Consider the following 24,483-nt stretch of genomic DNA (forward strand, 5'->3'; position numbering starts at 1 on the left):
GTAGTTATTTATAACCTACCTGGTACAGATTTCACATTGTAAAATAAACAACAGGCCGTATATTGTGACAGTTAATTAATAGAGACTTTGGCACTAATTCAATCAAGAGCTAATAAGACTATTTTAGTGTCCCTTTTGTGCTTTAATTAATTTTCCCACTTTCCCACAAGAACTTCAATGCACCAACAAGACTCCAACCCGACAGAGGTGTATATGGAATATTATACCGACATATTCATCTCCCTGACCATCTGAGGGCAACACAGACCCTGGACTCTTTTAAGACTGGCCTAAAAACCTTTTTATTCAAAAAGGAGTTTTTTACTTTGAGTTGACTTTCATGACTTTTATGACCTTAATTTTATTACTTTGATTTTAACTATGTGGCACTCTGAGATTCTCGGATGAAGAGTGCCTTACAAATAAATTGTATTATTATTATTTATTTTTTTATATTATAATGTGGAATATTTTGATGACAAAATGGTAACTCATCAACAATAAAAAACTATCTCCTATCTTCAATGTCACATTAAAATTCTTGAAAGACAAACTTTTTTTTTCATATAATGCTGAAAATACATTCCATACATTTCTTTTTGTTTCAAGATAATTCTGTAAACATGTTTAAAGCCGACTTGGAACCTGGATATACTAAATAAAATACTAAACAAACGTTTTTAATTCATTTCTGATTCCAGTAAACACATTTAATAACCAGCTGATAGGTTTCACCTATTTAATAAGGTTAATGACCTGCACATATTTTAATAATCATAACGTTATTACCGAACGGTAATTTTCAAGCACAACACCGATGATAAATATGAATAGAAATTTGCAAGAATTTCAAAAATCCTTTGTTCCGTTTAGTTTTCTCTATCTCATTATTGGTGCAACTTAATCGCAGCTTCACACCGTCTGGACATCTTCACATCAGTACGGGTGTAACGAGACCTCAATAGATCCAAAAATTAAAGAGAAATCGCATCATGGCAGACGGTGTTCAAGAGAATATTGTATCGGTTGTCCAAAGAATCAATAGAATATCATATTGTGAGAATTTTTTTTTATCAAAAAGCAATAATTCACTCGACAGGCAGACTTCATCTAAATAAAAATCATTTATTTGTCATTAATATTATCTTCATCATTCCATCTAGAGTCCACCATGCCACTTCCAGAACTGGAGTAGTGCTAAGACGTCCGTCTGACATGTCGGGGGAGTCGGAGATGACCAGGTCGGGGGGGAGGGGACGGACTTGTACAGGCTCACACTCGTGTTCATTCTCCATGCTGATGCAAACAAACAGGGGAGGATATAAAGGAGGGACGAGAGAGAGAGACAGAGAGAGATGGGGGGGGGGGGATGAGAGAGAGAGAGAGACGGGGGGGGGGGGGGGGGGGTGAGGATGAGAGAGAGAGAGAGAGAGAGAGAGAGAGAGAGAGAGAGAGAGAGAGAGAGAGAGAGATTGTCTTGTAGAGTTAGTTTGTCCTTGTTGACCTACACAAGACTGAGCTAAGGGGAGGGGTCGGACTTGAGGAGATGTGTGTGTGTGTGTGTGTGGAGGGAAGGGGGGGGGGATTGGAGCAGCTTCAAGTTCATTGGTCAGTTTGCTGGGCAGGGAACCAGGACAAGCCAATCACAGACTGATACAGAGGAGGAGGGCGTGTGTGCGTTTGTATCGAAGTGTGCTTATATAGATACATGTGTGTCTCTCTGTGTGTGTGTCTCTCTGTGTGTGTGTGTGTGTGTGTGTGTGTGTGTGTGTGTGTGTGTGTGTGTGTGTGTGTGTGTCTCTCTGTGGGTGTTAGTGTGTGTGTGTGTGTGTGTGTGTGTGTGTGTGTCTCCGTATGCACGTATCTGTGAAGAGTGTAACTGGTCAGAGTTACTTTGATCCATTGTCACTGTACACCTGTCAAAACGTTACTGTCACAGCCGGGTACAAAGCTGAGGTATCAAACAGCTTCTTCTTCTTCCACATCTGGCGAGAGAAAAAGAATAAAGAATAAAAAAATAATAATAATCGGGAGATATAAAATGTTTTTTTTGTGTCAGACAAAACACTTTGGGTTTGATTAATTGTGAAAAAATTAAGAATTTGGGAGATTCTACCACCTAAATGTGCATGTTGTCAAATGATGTAAATCTCCATCGTATACATTCCTCTAACGGTTACCTGTGTTTCATCGCGTCGTCGTGTTGCCACTGGATACCATGTTGCTGTCAGAGTTCGACAAAGACTGCTCCTTAATTACCGGGTCTGCAGGAGGAGAGAGAGGAACGGACATTTAGATTCTAAAAGAGACTACAAGTGAGCAGCAGAGCGGTTATGAATGGAGGTGTGTGCGCATGTATGTGTGTGTGTGTGTGTGTGTGTGTGTGTGTGTGTGTGTGTGTGTGTCTTGCTTACAGAAGTAAGGGTGCTCCATGGCCTCCGTGGCGGTCAGCCTCTGTTGGTGGTCGTAGCGTAGCAGCTTGTCCAGCAGGTCCAGAGCTTCAGGACTCACCAGGTGCTGGTTCTCCGTCTGCACAAACTGCTCCCAACGCTTCCTGCTCTGCCTGCAGACACACGACAACCACCACGGCCTCTGAGGGGGCGTCGACTGAAGCTGCTGTTTTGTATTTGACCTATCTGGTTAGCACATCACAATTCCTTTTATCCCATCTTTCAATGAAAAGCTCATAGGTCACGTTTAACTACCATGAATTGAAATATGATACACAAATGGATATACACAGCCGATAGTGATCATGCTGCTCCTGTGCTATTTGCACATGTTTAAAACATCAGTACAGAACAGATGAACTGATGTTTGCTACTGCCACTGCGGTGCAGTTCAAACCCCAGAGGCAGCACGTCACCTTGCTGCCTCTTGGGACGTTTGTGCGTTTGTGCGTTTGTGCGATGGGAAAGTCAGAGTGGACTCACTGTCCCAGCAGGTCTTTGAAGCGCGGGTCCAGTTCAATGTGGTATTTGCGCAGGTAGCCGAACAGCTCGTCCGTCCCCAGGACTTTGGCAATTCGCACCAGCTAAAAGTGAACAATAAAAAAGGAAACAAAAAACACACATCGGATTAAACTCAAGAGTTCTACCTCGAAATATAATGAAATCGTTGTCACGTTATTTAACATACTACACAGGAGGCCCCGTGTCTCCGGGCTGACGTTTGGATTTGTTTTGTGTTTTTTCCAGGAAGTGTTTGTAAAAAACAAAGAAAAAGAAATCAGTAAATAAACGATCGTCGCTCATCCGTCTCCTTCCACGTGAACAAGCTGCTGCCGTCATTAGTGTCCAGGAGCCAGTAGGGGTGTCAGAAAGAAGAAGTAGCGAGGCATTATGGTTTGTGATACGGTAGCGGTTCACAAAAACACTTTGAGTTTTAGTTCACGTGCCAAGATTTGTGGCGGATGGCGATTTATTGTTGTGTTTAACCCCGCACATCAGAGCGTCGGGTTGGATGTTTTTTTTAGTTCAGATTTTATGGTGTCATAATCTTTAGAAACCCCCTCAATGACTATGAGGAGCTAATCACCGACGTCATTAAAAAACTAACTCAAAATAAAAACTTACTACAAAATTGAAAAAAATAAATAATATAGTAGAGCAATGTGACCAACATTCTTGACCACAATCTCAGGTAATTTCATATTGTGATGAATATATACACACACATCACACATATCACTTTAAAATAACTATACTTATGTATACTTGTTTGTGAATTAAATTTAAAATGTACTTACAAAAAATGTACTTCATATTTGAAAGTTTTTCATTGACTAAAATACAGTAAGACTAAAATGCTTTAGTCAACTAAAGCTTGACGAAAGAAAATTGGCTGGGGATGAGTAAATATTATTTGTAATTTTTAAACCAATAACTTACCAGGACAGTTGACACCTGACTAAGACAGAAAAAATTAAAATGCTGACAAAACCAACACCAGTCGGAGCTGCAGGTGATGCCGGACGCACCTGGTCGTAGTTGTCTTGTCCGTGGAAGAAAGGCTCTTTCTGAAAAATCATGCTGGCCAGCATACAGCCGAGGCTCCACATGTCAAGGCTGTAATCATACATCTGAAACACAAGATCATCAAACAGCACTGCCGATGATGAAAACACAGACGTCAGAATTATCCACGTGTGCTGACAAACGTTCTCTCAAATGTGACTGCAACAATTTTTTAAACACACGTGTGTTTTGGTATTGCATCTCTGAAAGGTGTTTAAAGATGGGCTGGTTCAAAGTGTAGGGGAGGGTGTGTGTGTTACCTGGTAGTCCACCAGGAGTTCAGGGCCTTTGAAGTACCGTGAGGCCACTCTGACGTTGTATTCCTGGGATGGGTGGTAGAACTCTGCTAAACCCCAGTCTATAAGGCGTAGCTAGGGAAACACACAATTCATCCTCATTCAAATTCACAGAACATAAAACAATAATAGTAATAATTAAAAGTGGAGGTTTGGTTTCAGAAAACATCTAATTAAATGTGTGTGTGTGTGTGTGTGCGTGTGTGTGTGTGTGTGTGTGATAAGCAGTCTGTGGGGTTAATCCACATCTGTTTTATCTGGGTGCCCTCTGCTGGCCAACTCCGGAAGTGCACAAGTATTTTTTTGGGTAAAGTAATTATATTGTGTGCCATATTTGGTAAAAAAAAAAACAGAAAAAAAACAAAACTACTGCCCACTAGTTCGGACTGTAATCGAACATTCTAGTGTCAGCACATAAGAGGCAATACCAAGCAACAATAACCTCTTGAAATCGGGGAGTGTAAGAAAACAAGTGAGTGAGTGAGAGAGAAAATATTCAGAGTGTGTGGGTGTGTGAAGACAAAAATAAAATGGGACTATATGTGGCACCACCTACCTTTCTCAACTGGTGGTCGATCATCACATTGTGGGGTTTGACGTCACGGTGCATGATTCCCATACTGTGACAGTAGTCAAGTGCCTGGCAAACACAGACACACACACAGACAGACACGACAAATGTATGAAAGTGTGTGCGGTACACAGTATTTTGAATTGCCAAAAATAGAGACAAAATTGGGAAAATGTAACGATATCAAAAGTCTCACCTTTAGTAGTTCATACATATAGAAACGGATATCATAATCCGTTAACTTCTGATATAACTCCTACGGGGAAAACCACAGGAAAGGAAAATATATATAAATGATGAAGACATTACAAACCCCTTCAAGAAGCACGCAGAAGAGAGGCCTTGTACCTTGAAGTCTGTGTTATTGATGCATTCAAAGACCAGCGCCGGAGTTCTGGACTGTGCAGCCACCGCAGAGAGACCCAGAGGGAAGGGAACGAGAAACAGTCAAATAAAACCAACAAGAACGAAGTCGCCGCTTGACGTTTTGAGCAAACCGTCCCAAAAGAAACACCGACTGTAATAATACTTTTCTCACGTTTTGTGGTTTACAGAAAAACCTGATGCCAAACAAAAGAACCCCTGCACTGGAAGACGCCCTCACCAAAGTCAGTGCGCTTTCATGGCCAGAAATATTCTTCCTGGTTTCCAGCACAGTGTTCAGACCAGAGGTAAAAGGGAAGCAGCCCATTTGTAAAACTCTAAAACTACATGGCAGAGGAATACACTTTGACGTCAGTGAATCGGCACCAAGGGGTCTGAAAAGTGAAGCCGATGTAAAGTGCCATCCCTTTGCATTCTTTCTAATGGCCATCGGGAGGCGGCGACTCTGGTTGCAAAACAAAAAGTCTGGTTGTATGTGAAAATGACTTCTCGATTTATTCCCTCAGTAAACATTGTAAACATTTAGTTTATGTCTCACTCTCTAGTTTTAAGTCTTCTTCAATACAGCATGATGTTCATTCATTTGTGCTTTGGGGCGTGTCTTCCTTGTGATTGACAGGTCGCTACCACAGTTTCAATAAGCGTTTGATTAAAATATAATAAATGTTTTAAGAAGTCTGCGGTTTGTTTTTTTGCGGTAAATAAGTTACAAACAGGTATTTTTTAAGGCCCTTTAAAATTAGCAACCCCCAATTGATTTCAAAGTAAACATGTGACGGTGGAGGCGACAGCGGCTACAAATATCAGATACAACTTAATTGTTGTGATGGGATAATGTCACTATATTGTCACTTCTAGCTACCCAACTGCTGGCGCAGGAGAGGAAAACTGCTAGGTGCCATGGCTCATTCTAATAGCTTGCACAACCAACCAAATTTAAAAAATGTAAACAAATATGAGGAAGGAAATGCATTCAGCGTGTTTGTCGGAAGTAAAAAACAACCAGACTGCCGTCAGCGAGCCTACCACTGGGTCTTTGACCGTGTCCACCAGCCGGATGATGTTGGTCCCCCCTCGCAGGTTCTCCAGGATCTTGATCTCTCGCTTTATCTTCTTCTTCTTGACCGGCTAAAGAATAAAATTGAAGAGAAAAAAAGAAAAACGCATCAAGATGTAAATTCAGGGAGGCTTACATCCTGACGTCATGTTCGAGAGACCTGCAGTTTCCTGACTTCTCATTCGGTAGTCACTCGTGTGCTCACTCCAAAAACCGAAATATGCTTAATTAACATCTGACCCCATTAACTGGTAGACACAGACACACACCTTCAGGATCTTGACCACCACCTTCTCGTTGTTGGTGATGTTGATGGCCTCAAACACCTCGCTGTACTTCCCTCTGCCCAGCTTGCGGACCAGCTGGTAGTCCTCCTGGTTGCTATGGGGACGGACAGAGACAACAGCGCAACAAGGGCTCGTGTGAGTGAGGACCAGTCACTCAGTGATGGGAGCTGCGGAGGAGGAGGGGGGGGGGGGGTGCAATCACACCCTCACAGCTAGATGTACAATAATAGACACCCATCTGGTCCCTCTGGTCACATGCACAGTGGGCCCAGTAGCCGCTGTGGTCAGACATCACATGCATGCAATGGGACAGAAATGTCCTCACTTCCAGTTGGGCACGTGGGCCTCGTAGTCCCAGTACTCCCGGCTCTTCAGGGTGTTGACGTCTGCGTACACACGGGACTTGCTACCGGCCACCGGACCCGGCATGGCGAGACCCGTGGCTGTGTCTGCTGGGGTTGGGAGTCGACCGGGAACTGGATTTTTGCGGACCGTGTGGGTGTGAAGAGGAAAGCGGAGGGAAAGGGGGGGGGGGCGGCGGCTTCCCCCTGCAGCCGGTTTGAGAGAAGAAGAAAAAGGGGGGAGGGGGGAAGAGAAAGGACCGGAGATGTCCGCCGGGGTTAGACGCAATCACCGCCCGCCGTGCAGCGCCCCGTGGTCGGATTGTCGGCAGCAGCAGCTGGCAGTCGGAACGGGAGGAGGGAGGGTTACACACGGAGGCTGAGGGGCATCGAGATGATGAGGTAAAGAGCAAATGGGCCCCTAAAAGTCCACCGAGGAGGAGGAGGAAGGTGTCGGTGATTTAAATATCACAGGTTAGAACAACTTCGGGCCCTAAATTCAAAACGTTAGGGGGGTCCGGTGGAGGGTCGGGGAGGAGCGGTTGCACTCGGTGGTCCAGAGTGAGCTATCAATCAGCTGTTGAGACGGATCGGTAACGGGGGTCGACTGGAGGGAAAGGGGATGATGATGATAATGATGATGAGGGGAGGGGGTGAGGGGGGGCGATGTTGTTAGCTAACGTTAGCCAGCGATGCTACTTCAGCGCGGAGATGTCGCACCGACGGGGAGCGCTGGGCGCCGCGCACCACCATCGGCGGAGCCCACGTCATGTGCGACCGGCTGTGCGGGGAAGCGGCGAAGCGTCGGGGTAAAGCGGGGAAGGAGGCAGGGCGGCGGACGGGCCGTCCCGGTACCGGTACCAGGCGGACAGGGGCCCGGGGTCCTGGGGGATCCTTCTGCAGCCACAGACCTCCCCGGTGGTCGAGAGCGCAGGGGAGGGAAGCGGGTCGTGAGTGAAGAGGAGCGAGCGAGCCGCCCGGATGTAAAGCCGCTGGCTGCCGGGGCGGAGAGGAAGAACACGATGCTGGGCTGGGCGCGCGGGACACAGCGCCCCCTCGCGGGGAGGAGGGCGGAAATTAGGGCCTTTATTTCTCTAAAAAGACTGTTTAATCCATATTCGACTTTAATCTTTCCCTTAAACCTTGACATAAACAAAAATATTAGATGATATAAATATTACATGGCAATATGACGTATTACTTGATAATTAAATGTGTTCAACCATTTCTATTATTAATACATTATATACATTTTTTAGACAAAAATAACACATTTTAACTATCAAAAGAACCATGTAATTTCTGCTTAAAAAACCTCATAACACATGTTGGTTTATAAATGAAAAAGTTTTATTTGTTAGTGCTGTGTGTAATCGAATGCTACATACATACAGATAATCTTAGCATGAATGTACACAAACTGTACGTCGCCACAAAGTTTTTTTACTTTTTGTTTTTCCCCAACATCAGTCACATAAACTACAGTACAATTTTAAAATTTAAAAATGTAAAAAAAATTAAAAAGCTATAAGAGGGAACAGTGCTGTGAAGAGAGGGGCAGGGGCACCAGTTCCCATGGACAAAACACAGGAACTAACACAGCAAGCATGCAGAGAGCTAGAGACACCAGGGACTGGCGGGTTTATTCATTGGGACTGAGAATGTCAGCGAGGATGAAACCTAAACTGCCCCCCCTGAAATGTGGATGGGGTGGGTTTATTGTATTTGTGCTTATACAGGAGAATTTCCTCTCCTTTCCCTGACTGCGCTTTGGACTTGGGATTTGAGCTTTTGAACCCAGAATTGATCCTCACCGTCCGTCAATGTTTCTCTGTAAAACACACAGGACTATCGCATTACTGACTGCTTTTTTGTTGTTTTTTATATCGTGCGCATCGGATGCTGTGTCAGCACCGATTGACAAGTCTAAAGTCCTTGAGCACTTGTCATTCTTGGCAAATATGAACCCGCTGTTATTGATTCCGTGTGCGTCCTTGTCCTATTAATTAGCTTTTACGCCACCGCCCCACAGAATTCTTTATGTGGGAACATCGCTTTCCCTGCGAGTTGGTCTTACAAACCACGGGACATTATGAAAGCTGAACAAAACTCGGGCAGTTAAAAAAAAACAAAAAAAAAACAGCCATCTGCCCCCCCCACCCTCTTCAATCCTAACCCACGGCCCTGGTCTCTCAAACGTGGAATACAGATTTTCATATCAATTTATGGATTAATAATAATAAAAACTATATATATATCAAACAAATGTGAAAATACAAAATAAAACACAGACAGTACTTCTTTAAGTTGCTTTCAGTCTTATAATGCCAGATTCAGAAGATTAAAGAAAACTAAAACTGTGATGCTAATCAACCGCCCGGCCGCTTGTGATGACGATGATGACGGACTGAGACAGAAAGCAGGAAAGGAGGAAGAGGCAGAGAGGCTCTAAGGCTAAAACAAAAAGAAGTGCAAGCCGGAATAAGTAGAAATACTTCAGTCCCCCTCCCTCGCCCCCCTTTGGCCTCTTCCGCTTGTATTCAGTGCTGTACCCGAAAGGAACTCCTGATCACAGGTATTAATCAGAAACCAACTTCTTCTCCCGGCTTCTCAAGCGCAACTACAATCTCGTGGCATTCGAAGGAGAGAAAGGTGTCATTCACTCGGGAAGAAAAACCCACTGTGACGGACAAGCGTCACAACACGTGGGAAATATGGAACACCGGCTCTCCCAGCAAAAACAGCTGAATGAAAAATGAAAGGAAGAAAGAAGGGAAAAAAAATGGTGCAGGTCTGCGTAAACATTTCTAATACAATTCTCTACAGTCTGAATTTCCCTGTTTGACAGAATACCGTTTACATTCACACACTCTCACACACACACGCATACAGAGGGTGCTCTTTGAGATTCCCTGCAACAAATCGATACAATCACTACATGGACTACAAAAAAAAAAAAAGAGGACTTTTTCAAAACATTTCACGTGGTAGAAAGTAGCAAGAATACAAAAACAGTTCTGACATTGTTTTTAAGAAAGACACGTTCTGACATTTCCAACTTGTCGGACTACACACACACACGCACAGTATGTACAGGCTGAGAGATGGAGTGTAATGTTCCAAATTGGACATAGTCAGTTCAAATAACCTTGACAGCACTGACGTCTGCAGGAATATGACCATTATATTAGTGTGAAATATATATATATATATTTTTGTTTAATATTTTTCTATACTGAAGGGTGAGATTAGCATCAATCATTAGGGTTTTTATTGATGGTTGACATCAGCTGGCTGGTTTGTCAACGCACTTTTGGGATCGCACATTGCTTCACACTGGTGTTTCGGTAATAACGGGAGCAGCCAGAAAAGGCATGGCCCACACGTACACTCAGACATTTTAACATTGGAATTACTTCACTATAGGACACACAAGGGGGAGACAATTAATCCCCCCCTTCCTCCGCCCATATTTCCCGTCACATTCGTTTCGGAGTTTACTGGCTACTGTATAAATAATATGTTCAAAAAGGTGCTAAATTTCAAATTCAGATCTTATCATTTGTATCAACGTGGCTCCCAACATGATGGCAGCTCGCAAGTTAACAGCGCCGCAGAGGTAACGGTGTTAACCCAAGGGGCTGGAGGGTGAGTGCTACGCTTTCACGTCAGCTGTAACTGCCATACAAGCGAAGGTTCATTACTCCACTATATCTTTACATCGGAAATAGTTGTTTGTTGTTATATATTAACACTCCAAATTTTAAATTACGCACCTTTTAGACATATTATTTCATTATTAAAAAAAGCGATGTCTATGCAGGGCTTCGGTTTGGGACTAAAAGAGTCTATGCCCCTCTGTCTCTGTATTACTGTGGGGAGAGGAAAAAACACAAAGCATTTCAAAATCATCCTTCGCCTGACTAAAGACAAATGAATGCGAGTTCACGTGTGTCTGAGGGGTTTAGTCAAAACTTGCTTCAGTCTTCCGATACTGAGGCAGGAAGAGGAGGAAGTCAAAGAAAGTAAAGATGAGAGGACAAATAAGAAAGGGAGAAGCTGAAGTGATGAGGAGACGTCATCAGAGATAAACAGAGAGGAATGAAAAACAAGGTAATGATGCCCCTCTGGTAGAACCCAGCAGCAAAGACAGTCCATGGCCAAGTCAGTTTAGATGGATACTCAACACTATTCATTCATTCAGTGAAAATTAGGGAGGAAATAAGGAGGGATTTGCTGGATCAACCTGCATTGTCTAATGACGTACGGCCTCTTCACTGCCATTAGCCGTCTGATCGGAGGTCCAAAAGAAAAGGGGGCAGGTACAAGAAGCAAAAGAGGAGGGTGGAACCAAAAGGAAAGCTCGAGGAGCTTATGGAAGGATATAGCCACGGTAGTAATAGGGCTTTGGGCGGGTTACTAAAGCAGCACAGAGTGGGTGTATACCCGTGGGAACTGTTTTGCAAAACGCAGAGATAGTTCGGCTGAATAAATAGCCTACGCAGGGCAGGCCGAGAGGACAGGTGTTTGAGGGGAGGGGACTTGTCTGTTCAAAAGTCTTGGAGGATTTACAAGCACTGGGGCACTGGGTAACCCCCTCCCTCGGCGGTGTGCTGCACCGTGTGGTCCTGCAAAGAGCCCAAGTCACTGAAACGCTCGCCGCACCAGACACACTTGAACTGGCCCTCCCTGGAGTGCGTGCTCTGGTGTTTGATCAGGTGCTCGCGCTGTTTGAAGCCCTTGTTGCAGTGGTCGCACTTGTACGGCTTCTCCCCGCTGTGCACGCGCCGGTGCCGGTTCAGGTCCGACGAGTATTTGAATCGCTTCTCGCATTCGGGACACTTTAGCGGCTTTTCCCGCGACGGGTCGCAGCGATGCTGGACGAACTCCGAGGAGGACAGAAAGCGGCGGTCGCACAGCGAGCACTTCAGGGGCTTCTCTTGGCAGTGGGAGTTCTGGTGACGCTGCAGCGTGGAGCTCTTCTTGTAGCCCTTGCCGCAGACATCGCACTTGTACGGCTTGTCCGGCGAGGAATTGGACGACTCACCACACTTGTGCCGGAGCAGCTCTCCTGACTGGCTGAACTCCTTCTGGCAAGAGGCGCACTTGAACAGATTGTCCATGCCGTGGACGTGCTGGTGGTAGAGGAGGTGAGACGGCTGCATGAAGCCCTTGTCGCACAGATTGCATTTGAACGGCCGGTCGGAGGGGTCTTTGTGTGTGCGTCGGTGGCGCACGAGTGCGTACTGCTGCTTGAAGCTCATCTGACACTCGTCGCAGTGGAAGGGCCGCTCCTCTGAGTGCGTGCGCTCGTGCTGCCGGAGGTCTGACGGCCGCTTGAAGCCCTTACCGCACGTGGCGCAGCGGAATGGCCGGGAACCCTGCGGGTGGCAGGGGTGGTGGAGGAGCTCGGACGACTCCTTGAAGTGCAGCTCGCACAGGTTGCACTTGAATAGGTGCTCACCGGAGTGCACGTACATGTGGCGCACGAGGTGGGAGCGGTGCTTGAAGCTCTTCTCGCAGACTGCGCACTTGAACGGGCGTTCGCTGCTATGTGTCCGCTGGTGGTGCTGCAGGTGGGACGACTGGCTGAAGGCCTTGTCGCACGTGTCGCACTTGAAGGGCTTCTCGCCCGTGTGCACCCTTTCGTGCCGCGTGAGTTCGGACAGGTGCCTGAAACCCTTCTGGCAGACGGAGCATTTATACGGCCGGTCCCGCGCCGACGGGAAGGGCAGGATGGACGAGCTGCTGCTCGCCGATGCCCCATCGCTGGTGGGCTGCTGGGCGTTATTCGAGTTAGGCGTGACGTTGCCAGAGGAGCCGGGGCGGTAGGTCTTCTCGCATATTGAACACTTCATTGGATTGGTGCTGTTGTGGGATGTGTGGTGCTGGGCTAAAGAGGTGAGCAGGGAGAAGCCCATCTTGCACACCCCACAAACAAACGGCTTCTGCTCCACCTGCACACACTGGTGTTCGAGCAAGTCTGTCGCCTGGTGGAAAATCTTCATGCACTGTGTGCACTGGAACGACCGATCCTGATTCACCATGCACTGGTGCTCGTGTGGGTTGGCCAAGTGGGAGATGTCATGCCCACAGGCCCCACACTTGTGCCCCCCCTCTGCCGCGACCTGTAGGGAGGTCGGCTGGGCCTGGGCGGGGTGCTGCTGCTGGCTGTGTTGCCCGCCCCCGTGTTGCGGAGTCCCGCTGTGTTGCGGAACATGCTGCCCATGCTGGCTCTGCTGCTGCTGTAAAGATGTGGCGTCTGGCTGCAGCACAATGCCATACACGGCACAGCCCAGCGTGCCCTCTGCCCCCGGCGGCAGGGTGTGAACAACCGCAGGTGGAGCAACCGCATGCTGCTGCCAGGCCTCGGACATGCGGGCCCGGGTGTAGGGGTTCAGTTTGGCAGCTGGTGTGGCCCAACTGCGGTGAGAAAGGTAGGATATATATAAATATCTAAGGATATTTAAGTAAATGAACTTACAGTGTCAGAGAGTGTTGTAGAAAAAAAACTAATGACAAAAAAAAACTCACTCCATTATAGCAAGTGGCGCTGAAGAACTGGCGAGGGTGCTTGGTATAGGGGGCTGTGACGGAAAGATTTGAAGAAGGGCAGATGTGACTGGCTGTGTGGAGGACAGACTCAGAACATCACCGCCTTTTGGGCCGCTTGCTGACCTTAATCGGTATCTGTATGAGGGGAAAAGAGAATCAAAGCAAGTCAATAGACCAATGGGCATTAAGGGGTTGTTGTTACTCAGTAACAACAATTTAGCATCTCTAACAGACAGACCAACCTGGCTGGGAGAAACAAAAGGATATGTGTGTCATAAGAAGCTTTTCCAAACAAAAAACAAACAAAAAATTTGGTCCACTGGCTCCAGCAGAGTTGTAATTTGTCTGTTAAAATATGCAATATCAGCAGGTGCCAGACTATGCAGGCAGCTTCCACTCCCTTGCACTCTCCTTCATCCACTCAGCTGTTTACAATTAGTCTCATTGATCACCGCAAAAGACGTTAACGCACGTCGACATAGCCAATGTCGTTCCAATTCAAACAAAACGTAAACAACTTTGGGAGACGTGCACCGTACGCGCAAGTGATCGTTCATTAACAGAGTTCAGACACAAAACACCGAACGCAGAGTCGGATATGTAAATCGTTATTGTATTGGTTATGTAGTTCCAATTTTAGTTTATGCAGGAATCCCAAAACGCTCAACTATTCTCGGTTAAAAAAAAAGGGGGAAACAAATTGAAAAAAAGGAAGAAAGCTTCTGAGCATCGTTACGTTTTTTGTCTCCGGCCAAAGATCACTGTAATCAGGGTTGGCTAGCTAGCTAGCCTAGCAACATGCTAACGCTAGCGGACTAGCTTAAAACCGCCTCGAAGCTGCAGCGACACCTTTGTTAGTAAACGGCGCGTGTAAACAGTTACGAGAAAACCTCGCATTCACATACCTCGAGCGGCCAGTCAAAGCCCGCTAATGTTACCCGATAGATGCCAGTCCGCCGTATGTTAGCTAGCCGTTACTCCCCCGGATAACATTGGGTCCCTTCTTCACATCCGCAAACTGTGCTCGGGCGCCTCTTGTTCGAGCGCTGTGGCTCCAGGGGCCGGGAAAAAAATGGGGGGTGGGGAGGTTGCGGGTCATTAAAATGGACGAGAATTCTCCCGCGGTTTCCCCAATCGCTCCAACGAACCTTATCGCTTCACAAGGACATGTATTTGGACCCTAGGATTTCCTCCCGGCTGGCGAGAACACATGCGTTTTGATATAATTTGCTAGCTAGCTATCGGATAGCGTCTGAGCCCCTGCCCGCGCACGGGAACATGAATAAACCAATAGTTAATTGGCATGCTCACAACACACATAGACATACGCATACAAATACACACCCGGAACCGTGTACGAGGCTTGATTGTAACAAACCGTTTTTTTCCATCAGATCTAGTCCCGTTGTCCAAAATAATAAATGTGTCAGTGACGGTTTATAAAGTCAAAACTATTATTTTAACATAATAAGACATCCCTCCAGTTTCATCTGAACCAGTCACCTTTTTCAAATGTCATGGCATTGAATGCGTTTGTGACTCATTTGAGGAAATATGTCGGGCCTTTTCATCGACGTGCCGTCCTCGCACTGTGGCAAGCTTCTTGAAGGGGGAACTATTTCCAGACGGGTCTGTGTTTCACTGGGACGCTTATTATCGTTACACTAGGTTGTTTACGTCGGAAGCGAAATATGACGGCTGTTTAGTTCGAAAATGCACATTTAAAGCCGAGCAAAAATTTCTATTCTTATTATAGTTGAGTTATCTCAGTCATTTTGAAAAATCACATGTAGCGTTGTCGTTTTAATGCCCGCATACGTCACGTTACTTGTCGCAGGATGTTGGTCGGCTACAGCAGCAGCTCGGAGGATGAAAGCGAGGTGGCGACTGACCGAAACAAAAGTTTTGATCGAACGTGTGTAGATGAAAATGGTGGCGACAACGACAGCCCAGCGAGGAAGAAACCCAAAATCGTGGAAGAACAAGTTGCTAAAACAAGGTGTGTGTGTGCGCGCGCGCGCGTATACTGGCAGTATACTGTCACCTGAGTATCACATGAATTACCAGCTGCGTGAAGAAAGAGGATGGGACAATAAAACACAATTTTATGTAATTGCAGCATGGCCAAGAGTAGTCATTAAACTTTGAGTTAAATCCTAAAATGTACTTGTAGTTCCCGCCAGCCCCTGATGATAATGAACTTATTGGAACTGTTGAACGGGTAATGTCTTTCTGGGCTGTGTTTCCATTAGGCTGCCTGTTCCTGGGTGCCTGCTGGACATGTTTCCAGATGACGAGATCTTACAGACCGAGGAAAGCTCTCTTCATGGAGGACGCATCCGCTCCTTCAAGCATGAACAAGGCAACTGGGCCACCTATGTGTACTTGCCATGTAAGACCAACAACACTGTCCTGCTGATGAGTTGACGGATGGATTGCCAATTTTTTAAACCTGATTTCGATTATTGTGTGCATATTTCTCCCCCTGTGTCTCTCATCTGCATCAGACCACCCTGAGGAGGAGTTTGGGGAGCTGTTGGAGGAGCTGCTCTTATTGGCTGGGGCCCAAGGTGCCGTTTGGACCCCACAGGAGGAGTTCCACCTCAGCCTGTCTCAGACGGTGGTGCTCAGACACCACTGGATCCAGCCCTTCAACCAGAGCCTCAGGGCAGGCTTGGTGCTCTGCAAGAGGTTCGCTCAAATAAAGCTGTACACAGGAGGAAAAAAAGGGTTGCACTGTATATGAATTAAATTGAAAAAACAGGCAAGATTGGATGAAAAGGGGAATTAACAATGAAGAGAGTGCAGTCATTGATATATAATCAGTACATATAGTATACCATAAGCATGTTAACTCTGTAATGATAATATTTCAAGGCAAGGTAAGTAAAACTGCATTTGCAGCGCATCCTAGAGGATTGCTTGCACTGAAGAAGGTGGAATAGTGAAAGTTGGTTAAAAAAAATATGTAAAAGTTATATCAGAAGGTTACAGTGGGTGGAATTTTTTATTCTACTTGTATTTGTTGCCAGGTTTGTGTGCTCGGCAGGGAGACTGAGGGTCTATTGTAACGCTGAGAGGACAAGGTACAGTCACGGTCATTGTGTGTGTGTCTCTCTCTCTCTCTCTTCTTCTTTCTCTCTTCCTCTGTGTGTTTGTAAATACATACACACACACATACAAATGGTTTAATGGTCTGTTGTCCCCTCTAGGTCATTTTTGGGGATGGAAGTGTGCACTGGGCATGCTCAGCTGTTGGAGCTGGTCCAAGCAGTGGACAAAACAATGACTGAGTTTCGCCTGGAGACTTTTTATCAGGTCACCAATCGACTCAATATCACACTCAAATATGTTTTCTCCTTTGGGGTCTACAGCTGGACCTGTTTGTGTTTAGTCTGTCTCTGCTGTTTAATTGTTGATACCTGGCTAAATACAGTAACTCTGCAGCAAGTCAATAAATGATTGTAAATATTGAAGTAGCGTTCACAGTAAGGTTCCCTCTGCTGTGATTTCTAGAACCCATCTTTCCACGTGAGTCTGGCCTGGTGTGTCGGGGACCTGACGGGCCAGATGGGGGAGTGCATTCAGGGGATGCAGGTACTGGGACATCGACTGTTGCTTGTCAGTCCATTTGTGCTTCCACCCTGTATTACTGTATTAGTGGTTTATCGCAGCTGTATCCATCATGTAGGTCAGCAACAAAAAGCAAAGAAAATTAAAATTTGCTGAACCATTGGACTGCTACCATTGGATTACTTTCACCGAATTCACCAGCTAATATCTGTTCATAAGTCTGATTTTTTTATAATTTTTTATTTACTGCCTAGAGTCTGATTGATGACCATGAAGAAGGACCATTTCTGCTGAAGTTGGACTGCGTGGAGCTGCGCCTCAGAACGGGAAACAAGACCTTTCACTTCCCTCTAAAGACCTAAAATGTGACTCATGTGAAACCCTGACCTCTCAAACTTTTACTTCTGTGCGAATGTGCAGTGGTTTAAAGCACACGCACAAGCTGGAAACATTTTTCAAACTATAATGAATTGTATTATATTACTGTATATAAATAAAGTTGCAGCTGGTTTTGTACTTTTGCACAGAACAATACTAATGCTATGTGATCAGTGTGCAGACATGTGATGGGGTGACATGCAGAAGAATCAACAGGAAGTTGACGTTAGTATTAAAACATTGCAGTGACTCAATTAGTTTTATTTACCTCGCTGACATTCATACAGAAGAGGGAATTAGCCACATCTGTGAAAATTACTTGTGAAAAGCTTACAAGGTGAATTTACTGCAACAAAGAAGACCAACCAAAATGTAACATTTGAAATACTTTACTATAGAGAAGGCCACACATGTTTATGACACTTATGATAGTTCACAGCAGATATTATGTCTTGGTCTGGCCCAGTGAGGGCTGGATGAAACTGTACAATCACTCAGGGCGAAGAGATTCTGATGACATGATTAGTAGAGTTTCAACCTCTAGACTCTGAAGTAAAAAGAAAAAAAAAAAGATATAAACCATAAAACAAAATCTCATTTCAACTGTTGCCCTGAAGCCAATGCTACAGGGCAACAGTTTCCTGGCTTTTTAATAATAATAAAACACTTAGAAATGCCAAAACACCAAGAAATAGACCACTTCTAGAAACAATTAAATCAGAAGCAGAATTTCAAATTAAATAGTTTGGAGTCCAAAACAAAGTACAAAAGTAAATGAGTGGTGCTTTCACCTACATTGCATCTCCTCTCAGGGCAACCAAGTTATTAACACGACTGGGCCAACTAATTACTGAAGAAGACCATGAGAAGCAGATGAAATCCTGGGGGGAAAAGAAGCTAGAAATTAGACCTTGAGGGAAGTTATGAGAGTTTGAAGAAAATGTTTTTTTTCTGGAGCTCTTAACTGCACCACTAGTCTTCATCAATGAACAGAGCAAAGTCACTGAATGGAACTGGTTTTCTTTCATTTATTTAAACTGGGAGATGATAGTAAGTCGACTTTGAGTTAAGCTTTCAACCATTTGATCTTGTTTGATTTTTGCGTGGCGTTGTTCCGGTCCTTCAGCACACGCACACGACTCGTGTAAAGATGCACAACAAAATTAAAAAGCCCTCAGACCATCAGGGACTTGCAGCTTGACTGCATACAGATAGTAAGAATTAAGCAAGGCTTCTGAAATGTGTCCTGTTGCACTGAGGGACAAAAAAAACATGCATACTGTTTAGCATAACAGAATCGAAAAACACTGTCACAATATTTAAAAAAAAAGATCTGATCTTGATTTAAACCTCGGGAAAGTGGCACATACTGTACATCCCTGTTTGTTTTTTTACTTTATCATCCTAATCATCATATTGTGGATTAAGTAGGTGGATTCACAGGTTATTCAAAAGCCAAGATCAATATGAAAGTTTCTTTGTGGTCAGGCTCAACAACCTGACCGTAAACAACCTGACAGTAACATCATTTGTATAATAACAGCAGTAAAAACGTCTTGAAAAATTAACTTAATCCTGCAAAAATTAAAACACTTTTTCCTAAGCAACGGGTGACGAACGCGGCAATGTTGGCAGTAGTTGTTGAGAGAGACGAGTGAGGAGGGTCCACCCCTGTCTGTCCTTTGTGTGTGTCTGTGTGTAACTATCTTAGTGTGGGTTAGTGTGGACAAAGCCGTCTGTATCGGTCTCTGAGCCGCGCCGTCACGGGGAGAACAGCACGTTCTTGATGTAGGCCACTGTTGTGTAGTTCAACAGCATGTTCACGTGTTCGTTGCCGGGGAGCTCCTTCAGCATCACGGGCTGCTTCTGCTTCCCCACCCACCGCTTGCACTGGATGGCGCTCCGCAGGTTCACCGTCCCGTCGCCGTCGCCGAACACCACCGTGGGCTCCACGTCGGGGAACTTGTCCGAGTATTGGAAGGCCTCCGCCGTGTCGACGCCGCTGCCGTACAGGCAGTGGACGGCCACGCCGGGCGGCGTGAGGTCGGCCACCAGCGGCATCGTGTCCTGCCGCATCAGCCAGCCGTCCTCGAAACCGATATCGGAGTAAAGGCGCTCGTAGTCCAGCACGGTGTAGTTGACGGTGGGCGTCTGCACCAAGATCTGGTAATGGATGGGGAAAGAAAGAATAGAAAAAAAAAAAGGTTTGATTTACTGTCATTTGCCAAATGCTGCCAAAGAACACGCTATCTTCACTCCAACTCTGAATTTTCTGTCATCCTGGAGTTTCTAAAGATGGCTAAATGTTTCATCCTAATAAAACAACACTTTGAAAAAACGTTTTATTAATTCAGCACGCTTCAATTTATGAAGATAAACACCGCCGTTAGCTGGGAGTGCATTGTGTGGGTTCAACAGGTTCACGTTTCATTTTTTCTCTCCCTTCAGTGCCATTTTAGTCTCCAGCAACTTGAGGGAAATAGGCGGCTCTTAAGCTCCTAATTGCTCCACAACGTTCACCGGCTAGTTGCTAACTTTGTCCGCATGCTGTGTGGCAGGGTTATCAGAGCTTTTTATTAGAGCTGACAAAAATAGATGCCCGCTGCAGCCAATCACAAGGTTGATGACAGTGAAGTGCTTGCTGTGATAATTCGTAAAAAACAAGCTAAAAGACGCTAAAACCCTTCATAGAGCTCAGGGGAGCTACAGAGGGATGATGCTGATTAAAAGCTCAAACTGGCCTTTAGAGTTTTGTCCCAAAATGAGGACATAATGTCTTCCCTTTCCAAAAAAGTGTTGATTGGTCCTCCCAAAGATAGCTGTAAAAGCACACACCTGATCTTGGGGCCAGGAGTGGGCATATGGGAGCAGCCAGGAAGTGGAGCTAGCCGTACGCTGCTGGGCACGAATCTTCAGCGAGCTGATCACTGGGATGCGGTTATTGTCACCTGTAGACAGAGAAAAGAAAAACCAGTGACAGAGAACTGAAACCCAGCTGAGAATTTCCAGCTGCAGACAGATGCGAAGAAGTTTCATCGTAGAGATTCCTGAGGTCCAACACACACATATACAGTATAATGTACTGCACAGTATTGGTTATCAGTTTAAAGTAAGTAAAGGGTTGCAGGTGGGGTCGGGTTTAAAACTGCACTTGTCTCCTTTGTTGCGTGCGTGGGTGTCTTCACTGCCCAGCAAAGATGTAACGTGGCTCCATTACAGCGGCTCCATCTCTTACCAGAGGTGATCACGCGGAGGGTCTTGGACACGCCTGCCCACGGCGGCCCCAAGCAGATGAAGGCTTTGATGTACCGGTCTTTCCATGCCTGCGGCTGCTGATTGAGGAAGTACAAGGTGTACATGTTGCCCATGCTGTGAGCGATGAGCACCACGGGCCCACCAGCCTTCTCCGCCATATCTTCAATCATCGTCTGCAGCAACAGGAAGTATTCTTTATTCTCATCTGGCAGAGGATGAAAGAGCAACAGTGAACGTTAGTAAACGAAAAACCCCTTCCGGCCGTGCTGTGGATTCTCTGCATTTCCTTTATTTGATTGGAACGCGTCCAGGACTTGACAATTAATCCTTTTCCTGGTTTTGAGATGGAAGGCTCTCACAGGAGCAGACCAGTTGAAATATGTCGCCTGATGGGGAATATTTCAAAGACTTCCCTTGGTTATGTATGCCTATTTCACTTCCCAGAACACACCTTTCAAAATAAAAGCCCACAAATTCCATGAATAGCAAGGATGCAGAGTACTTTGTACTCTTACTTCTGTTCTAGTAAGAGGAGCAGCTGCAGGATTGTAGTGACAACATTTCACGAGACTTGTGAAAAACAGGGAGGAACAAACTTGTGTATTTTGGGGCTTCACGGACAAGAGCTCATCAGTCATGAGTAACGAGGACAGCTCACGGGATAGAGAGAGGGATATATAGATATCCATCCATCCATATATCTAAATATATGCGCGTATGCTTACTGGGGGCTTTCCTCCAATCATAGGGAGCTCCTCTGACGTCATCGTCTCTGGTGTAGCCCCACTCGACCAGCGCCTGCACTATAGTGAAGAAATACATGCCTAGGAGACACAAGAGGAGAACAACACATAATCTATCTTTGTGAGGACCTGGAGATAGTGAAGACAGCTTGCTCTCACTCTTTTAAAGAGCACTTTGGTTTTGAGGGCCTTTTAACTCACCCACACTGCGTTTGCTGGGGTCCAGATACTCCACTGAATAGGTCTGCCCAAACCCTGGCACACGGATTTCAACACCCGGCGGGGCCGAGTTGCTGTGTGTGGTCCTGTTGTAGATCAGCCTGCACACACACACACAAATTGTCACAAAGATAATTTGATCAGTGTCAGTTCTGCATTCGAGGTGAACCACAAACACACGCTACACTCACAAATATATTGTACGACGTGGCAACAGGACCACTTCCCCATTTAAAATCTTAATTATTCTTGTTCGTTGCAGCTTTCTTCAATTTAATGCTTTAATCCAGATGTGAGACCAGATCCTGTCAAACAAAATAGAAAGTGTGACATATTGATTGCTGATGACGACATTAAAAAGACCCCATGTCTCCTTTCATACCTTGCTGATACACAGAGGCTCCGAAGGTCAGCATTCCCAATGTACATTGATAACTGTTCACACAAAGTCAACCAGGTCATTGATCCCGATCTAACCAAATCCCTTATCCTGCAGATAGCACCTCCAGGAATTTGCACTTTGGAATTTGCACCGCAGCTTATTTGTTGTTGTTTTTTCTTACAAAAAAATCAAGCGATCGCCCCCCACATAAAGAAAGAGTGGTCACCTTTGTCTCTAAATAATAATCTCATCAGACAAAAATCACATAGCAATAGGATTTGAAGAAGAAAAAAAACATCAGAAACTCATATTGTTATTATACCTGATGTTGTCCACCCAACAGTCTATGGCTACAGGGACCAGCAGCTCCATGTTGAGCCACAGAGTGAAGAAGGTGTCCGTCTTCTTATAGCAGATGTAATGGACCACACTGGGTTTGTCCAGCTTCGCCTCCAACTGGTTGCCCAAATCCCCCGGAACTGCAACGTTAGCAATGAGATGGATGTCAGCAATGTGTTCAAAATGACATACCGTTAATGCAGATATGTATATGGGACAATAGCAGGAACCAGTTTAGCACACTTCTGGCACTGTTGCACTTTATCTCATCAAATGTTTTGATGAAGGCCATGTAGTGAATGCATATGCTTCAAGTACCAAATGGAAGAATGTTCTCATACCGTTTTTTTTTTTTTGCAGAAACACTCGTAAATTAAGACATTCTGTTGCTTAAGACTTTTCCGATGTTAATGATGCAACTGTAAGGGCCTATTCAACTATTTACTGTCAGTGTGTCGCAAAATTACAGAAGCAACATACAGGATTCTGTCTAGAAAAGTAAATATCTACTGGTTATGGTAGTTTGTCAGACTAAATGTAAGTGTAACTGAAAGAAAAAACATGTTTTATGTCAGTTTGCGCCTAATGCCAATGAAATGGCTAATGACGGATGTGAAGAAAAGTAACATGTAGCTTTAAATTCAGATCCATTTGTGTGTGTGTGTGTGTGTGTGTGTGTGTGTGTGTGTGTGTGAGACCATCAATCCACTATCTTAGCCAATGTTAACTGGCCTTGATTTGTATGTTGATTAATCACTTTGTTTGTTCTCTCTCTCACTCACACACACACAGGGTCACTATGGGTCAAGTACCTACACACAGACAGGACAACAGAGGTCATGGTTGCAACTCGGCCAGAAACAAAGAAAAGATTCCACCAAACCCAAGAGTCATTAAATAATGTAGCGTTAAGAAGATGCAGCTATATACACGTCATGTTTTATCTCACAACCTGGACTGTGAATTAATTTTCAAAAGTTGACAACTTTGTTTTTGGGATTAAACAGTCAACAACAAAAGTCGCGATCGAGACGTTGTCAGTATCCTGGGGACTTGGTTGGCTTTAGTTGAGTCATTCTATGTTACTAATAGTCATATGATCCGGTAGTTATACCGCTCTAACTGTAAACAATAGACGCACGCACGCGGTCACACACGCGCAGTAATAATATACATTTGTTTTTTTCTTTCTCTTATCCCCCTGATAATTATCGATAGCCGAGTGCCTGCCAAACTCCTTCCACAAACAGAGCACATTTAAAACGTCGTCTCTGAAAGCAAAATAAAATCTCGTTCTTCTTCCTACATAATTTGACATACAAACATGACACTCACCACAAACATTTAGGCAAAACGATTAAATATAAACGACGAATGCACACATTTGGATGACTATTTTGTAGCCGAATTGCTAAAAATACTAGCCTTCTTTCAAAGGCGCTGATATTCACTTTAAGCCCGCTGTACCGTAAACGGTAAAGGAAAGGAGACGTTAAATCTGTTAAATTCTGAAGGGGGTTTGGTCCATCTTGAATATCGCCCACCTGAGCTAGCTGTTGACGGGCGGCAATAAGTTACGCAATTATTTAGCAACGGACAGTGGGGTTGACCAAGACCGCAAAACACTGAAGAGAAGAATAAACACTTACTCAGAACCACGGGGGGTTTCGGGGGCTGACATGCCTTGCCACCGGGACATGTGCCCTGCGGTCTTCCACTGCTCCGAGCCGACAACAATAACAACAACAACAACAACAAGCCAACCCGGAGCATCGCAGAGAGGGCGGCTATGCGTGGCCAAGCCGCCATGGCTCAATGTCTCATAGCAAAGCAGACATGGTCTTCTCCTTGGTGTTGTGCGCGTGGGTCTGAGCGCAGTCCTCCCGATTTGCTCTTTAAGATCTCTGATCAGACGCTGATGAGGACGATCGATGAGCAACAAGGCGTCAATCACGAGGTCTAGATTACAGAGCAATCCCAAACCCCGGCAACGCAACTTCCGCAATCAAGTCAAAAGTCATCGACTACAGATGTAGTCGTGCGGTCGCCGAGGGAGATCAGAGTTTGACAACACGGTGCCGGATTTA

The 24,483-nt window shown here is 45.3% G+C and overlaps 4 protein-coding genes across 8 annotated transcripts; 1 reads left to right on the top strand and 3 right to left on the bottom strand.

The window, feature by feature from the left end:
• Positions 1-1,105: 1,105 nt before the first annotated feature.
• csnk2a2b (casein kinase 2, alpha prime polypeptide b) lies at positions 1,106-7,910 on the bottom strand. 3 transcript variants are annotated; one of them, XR_011080114.1, is made up of 13 exons: positions 6,937-7,910; positions 6,594-6,705; positions 6,294-6,395; positions 5,232-5,282; positions 5,080-5,139; positions 4,869-4,952; positions 4,277-4,387; positions 3,980-4,081; positions 2,934-3,034; positions 2,415-2,563; positions 2,181-2,264; positions 1,917-1,985; positions 1,106-1,296 (listed from the first exon to the last, which is right to left on the bottom strand). XR_011080114.1 is itself a non-coding variant. In XM_068603126.1 (12 exons), the coding sequence occupies exons 1-11, from the start codon at positions 7,038-7,040 to the stop codon at positions 2,188-2,190; spliced, it is 1,053 nt and encodes a 350-aa protein (XP_068459227.1). In that variant the 5' UTR covers positions 7,041-7,910; the 3' UTR covers positions 1,423-1,985; positions 2,181-2,187. The 3 variants fall into 3 exon arrangements, 1 of the variants encoding a protein (XP_068459227.1); XR_011080113.1 differs by having other exon boundaries at positions 1,894-1,985; XM_068603126.1 differs by lacking the exon at positions 1,106-1,296 and having other exon boundaries at positions 1,423-1,985.
• A 370-nt stretch (positions 7,911-8,280) lies between these two features.
• Positions 8,281-15,116, bottom strand: znf319b (zinc finger protein 319b). 3 transcript variants are annotated; one of them, XM_068602362.1, is made up of 3 exons: positions 15,011-15,116; positions 13,487-13,642; positions 8,281-13,375 (listed from the first exon to the last, which is right to left on the bottom strand). In XM_068602362.1, exons 2-3 carry the CDS (start codon positions 13,489-13,491, stop codon positions 11,521-11,523), a joined length of 1,860 nt encoding a protein of 619 aa, XP_068458463.1. In that variant the 5' UTR covers positions 13,492-13,642; positions 15,011-15,116; the 3' UTR covers positions 8,281-11,520. The 3 variants fall into 3 exon arrangements, with proteins under 3 accessions (XP_068458463.1, XP_068458462.1, XP_068458464.1); XM_068602361.1 differs by lacking the exon at positions 15,011-15,116 and adding an exon at positions 14,413-14,977; XM_068602363.1 differs by lacking the exon at positions 15,011-15,116 and adding an exon at positions 13,750-13,992.
• A 29-nt stretch (positions 15,117-15,145) lies between these two features.
• usb1 (U6 snRNA biogenesis 1) lies at positions 15,146-17,652 on the top strand. Its single transcript, XM_068602366.1, has 7 exons — positions 15,146-15,506; positions 15,760-15,899; positions 16,015-16,198; positions 16,540-16,593; positions 16,720-16,825; positions 17,024-17,104; positions 17,335-17,652. Exons 1-7 carry the CDS (start codon positions 15,346-15,348, stop codon positions 17,440-17,442), a joined length of 834 nt encoding a protein of 277 aa, XP_068458467.1. The 5' UTR covers positions 15,146-15,345; the 3' UTR covers positions 17,443-17,652.
• Positions 17,653-17,734: 82 nt separating this feature from the next.
• Positions 17,735-24,387, bottom strand: pla2g15 (phospholipase A2, group XV). The gene is made up of 7 exons (XM_068602364.1): positions 24,046-24,387; positions 22,380-22,536; positions 21,658-21,776; positions 21,439-21,537; positions 20,694-20,918; positions 20,294-20,406; positions 17,735-19,621 (listed from the first exon to the last, which is right to left on the bottom strand). Exons 1-7 carry the CDS (start codon positions 24,203-24,205, stop codon positions 19,220-19,222), a joined length of 1,275 nt encoding a protein of 424 aa, XP_068458465.1. The 5' UTR covers positions 24,206-24,387; the 3' UTR covers positions 17,735-19,219.
• Between the last annotated feature and the right edge of the window lie 96 nt (positions 24,388-24,483).

The sequence above is a fragment of the Clinocottus analis genome, unplaced genomic scaffold (genome assembly GCF_023055335.1).
Source record: "Clinocottus analis isolate CAN_PGR_092001 unplaced genomic scaffold, fCliAna1.0.p SCAF_6, whole genome shotgun sequence".
Lineage (NCBI taxonomy): Eukaryota > Metazoa > Chordata > Actinopteri > Perciformes > Cottidae > Clinocottus > Clinocottus analis.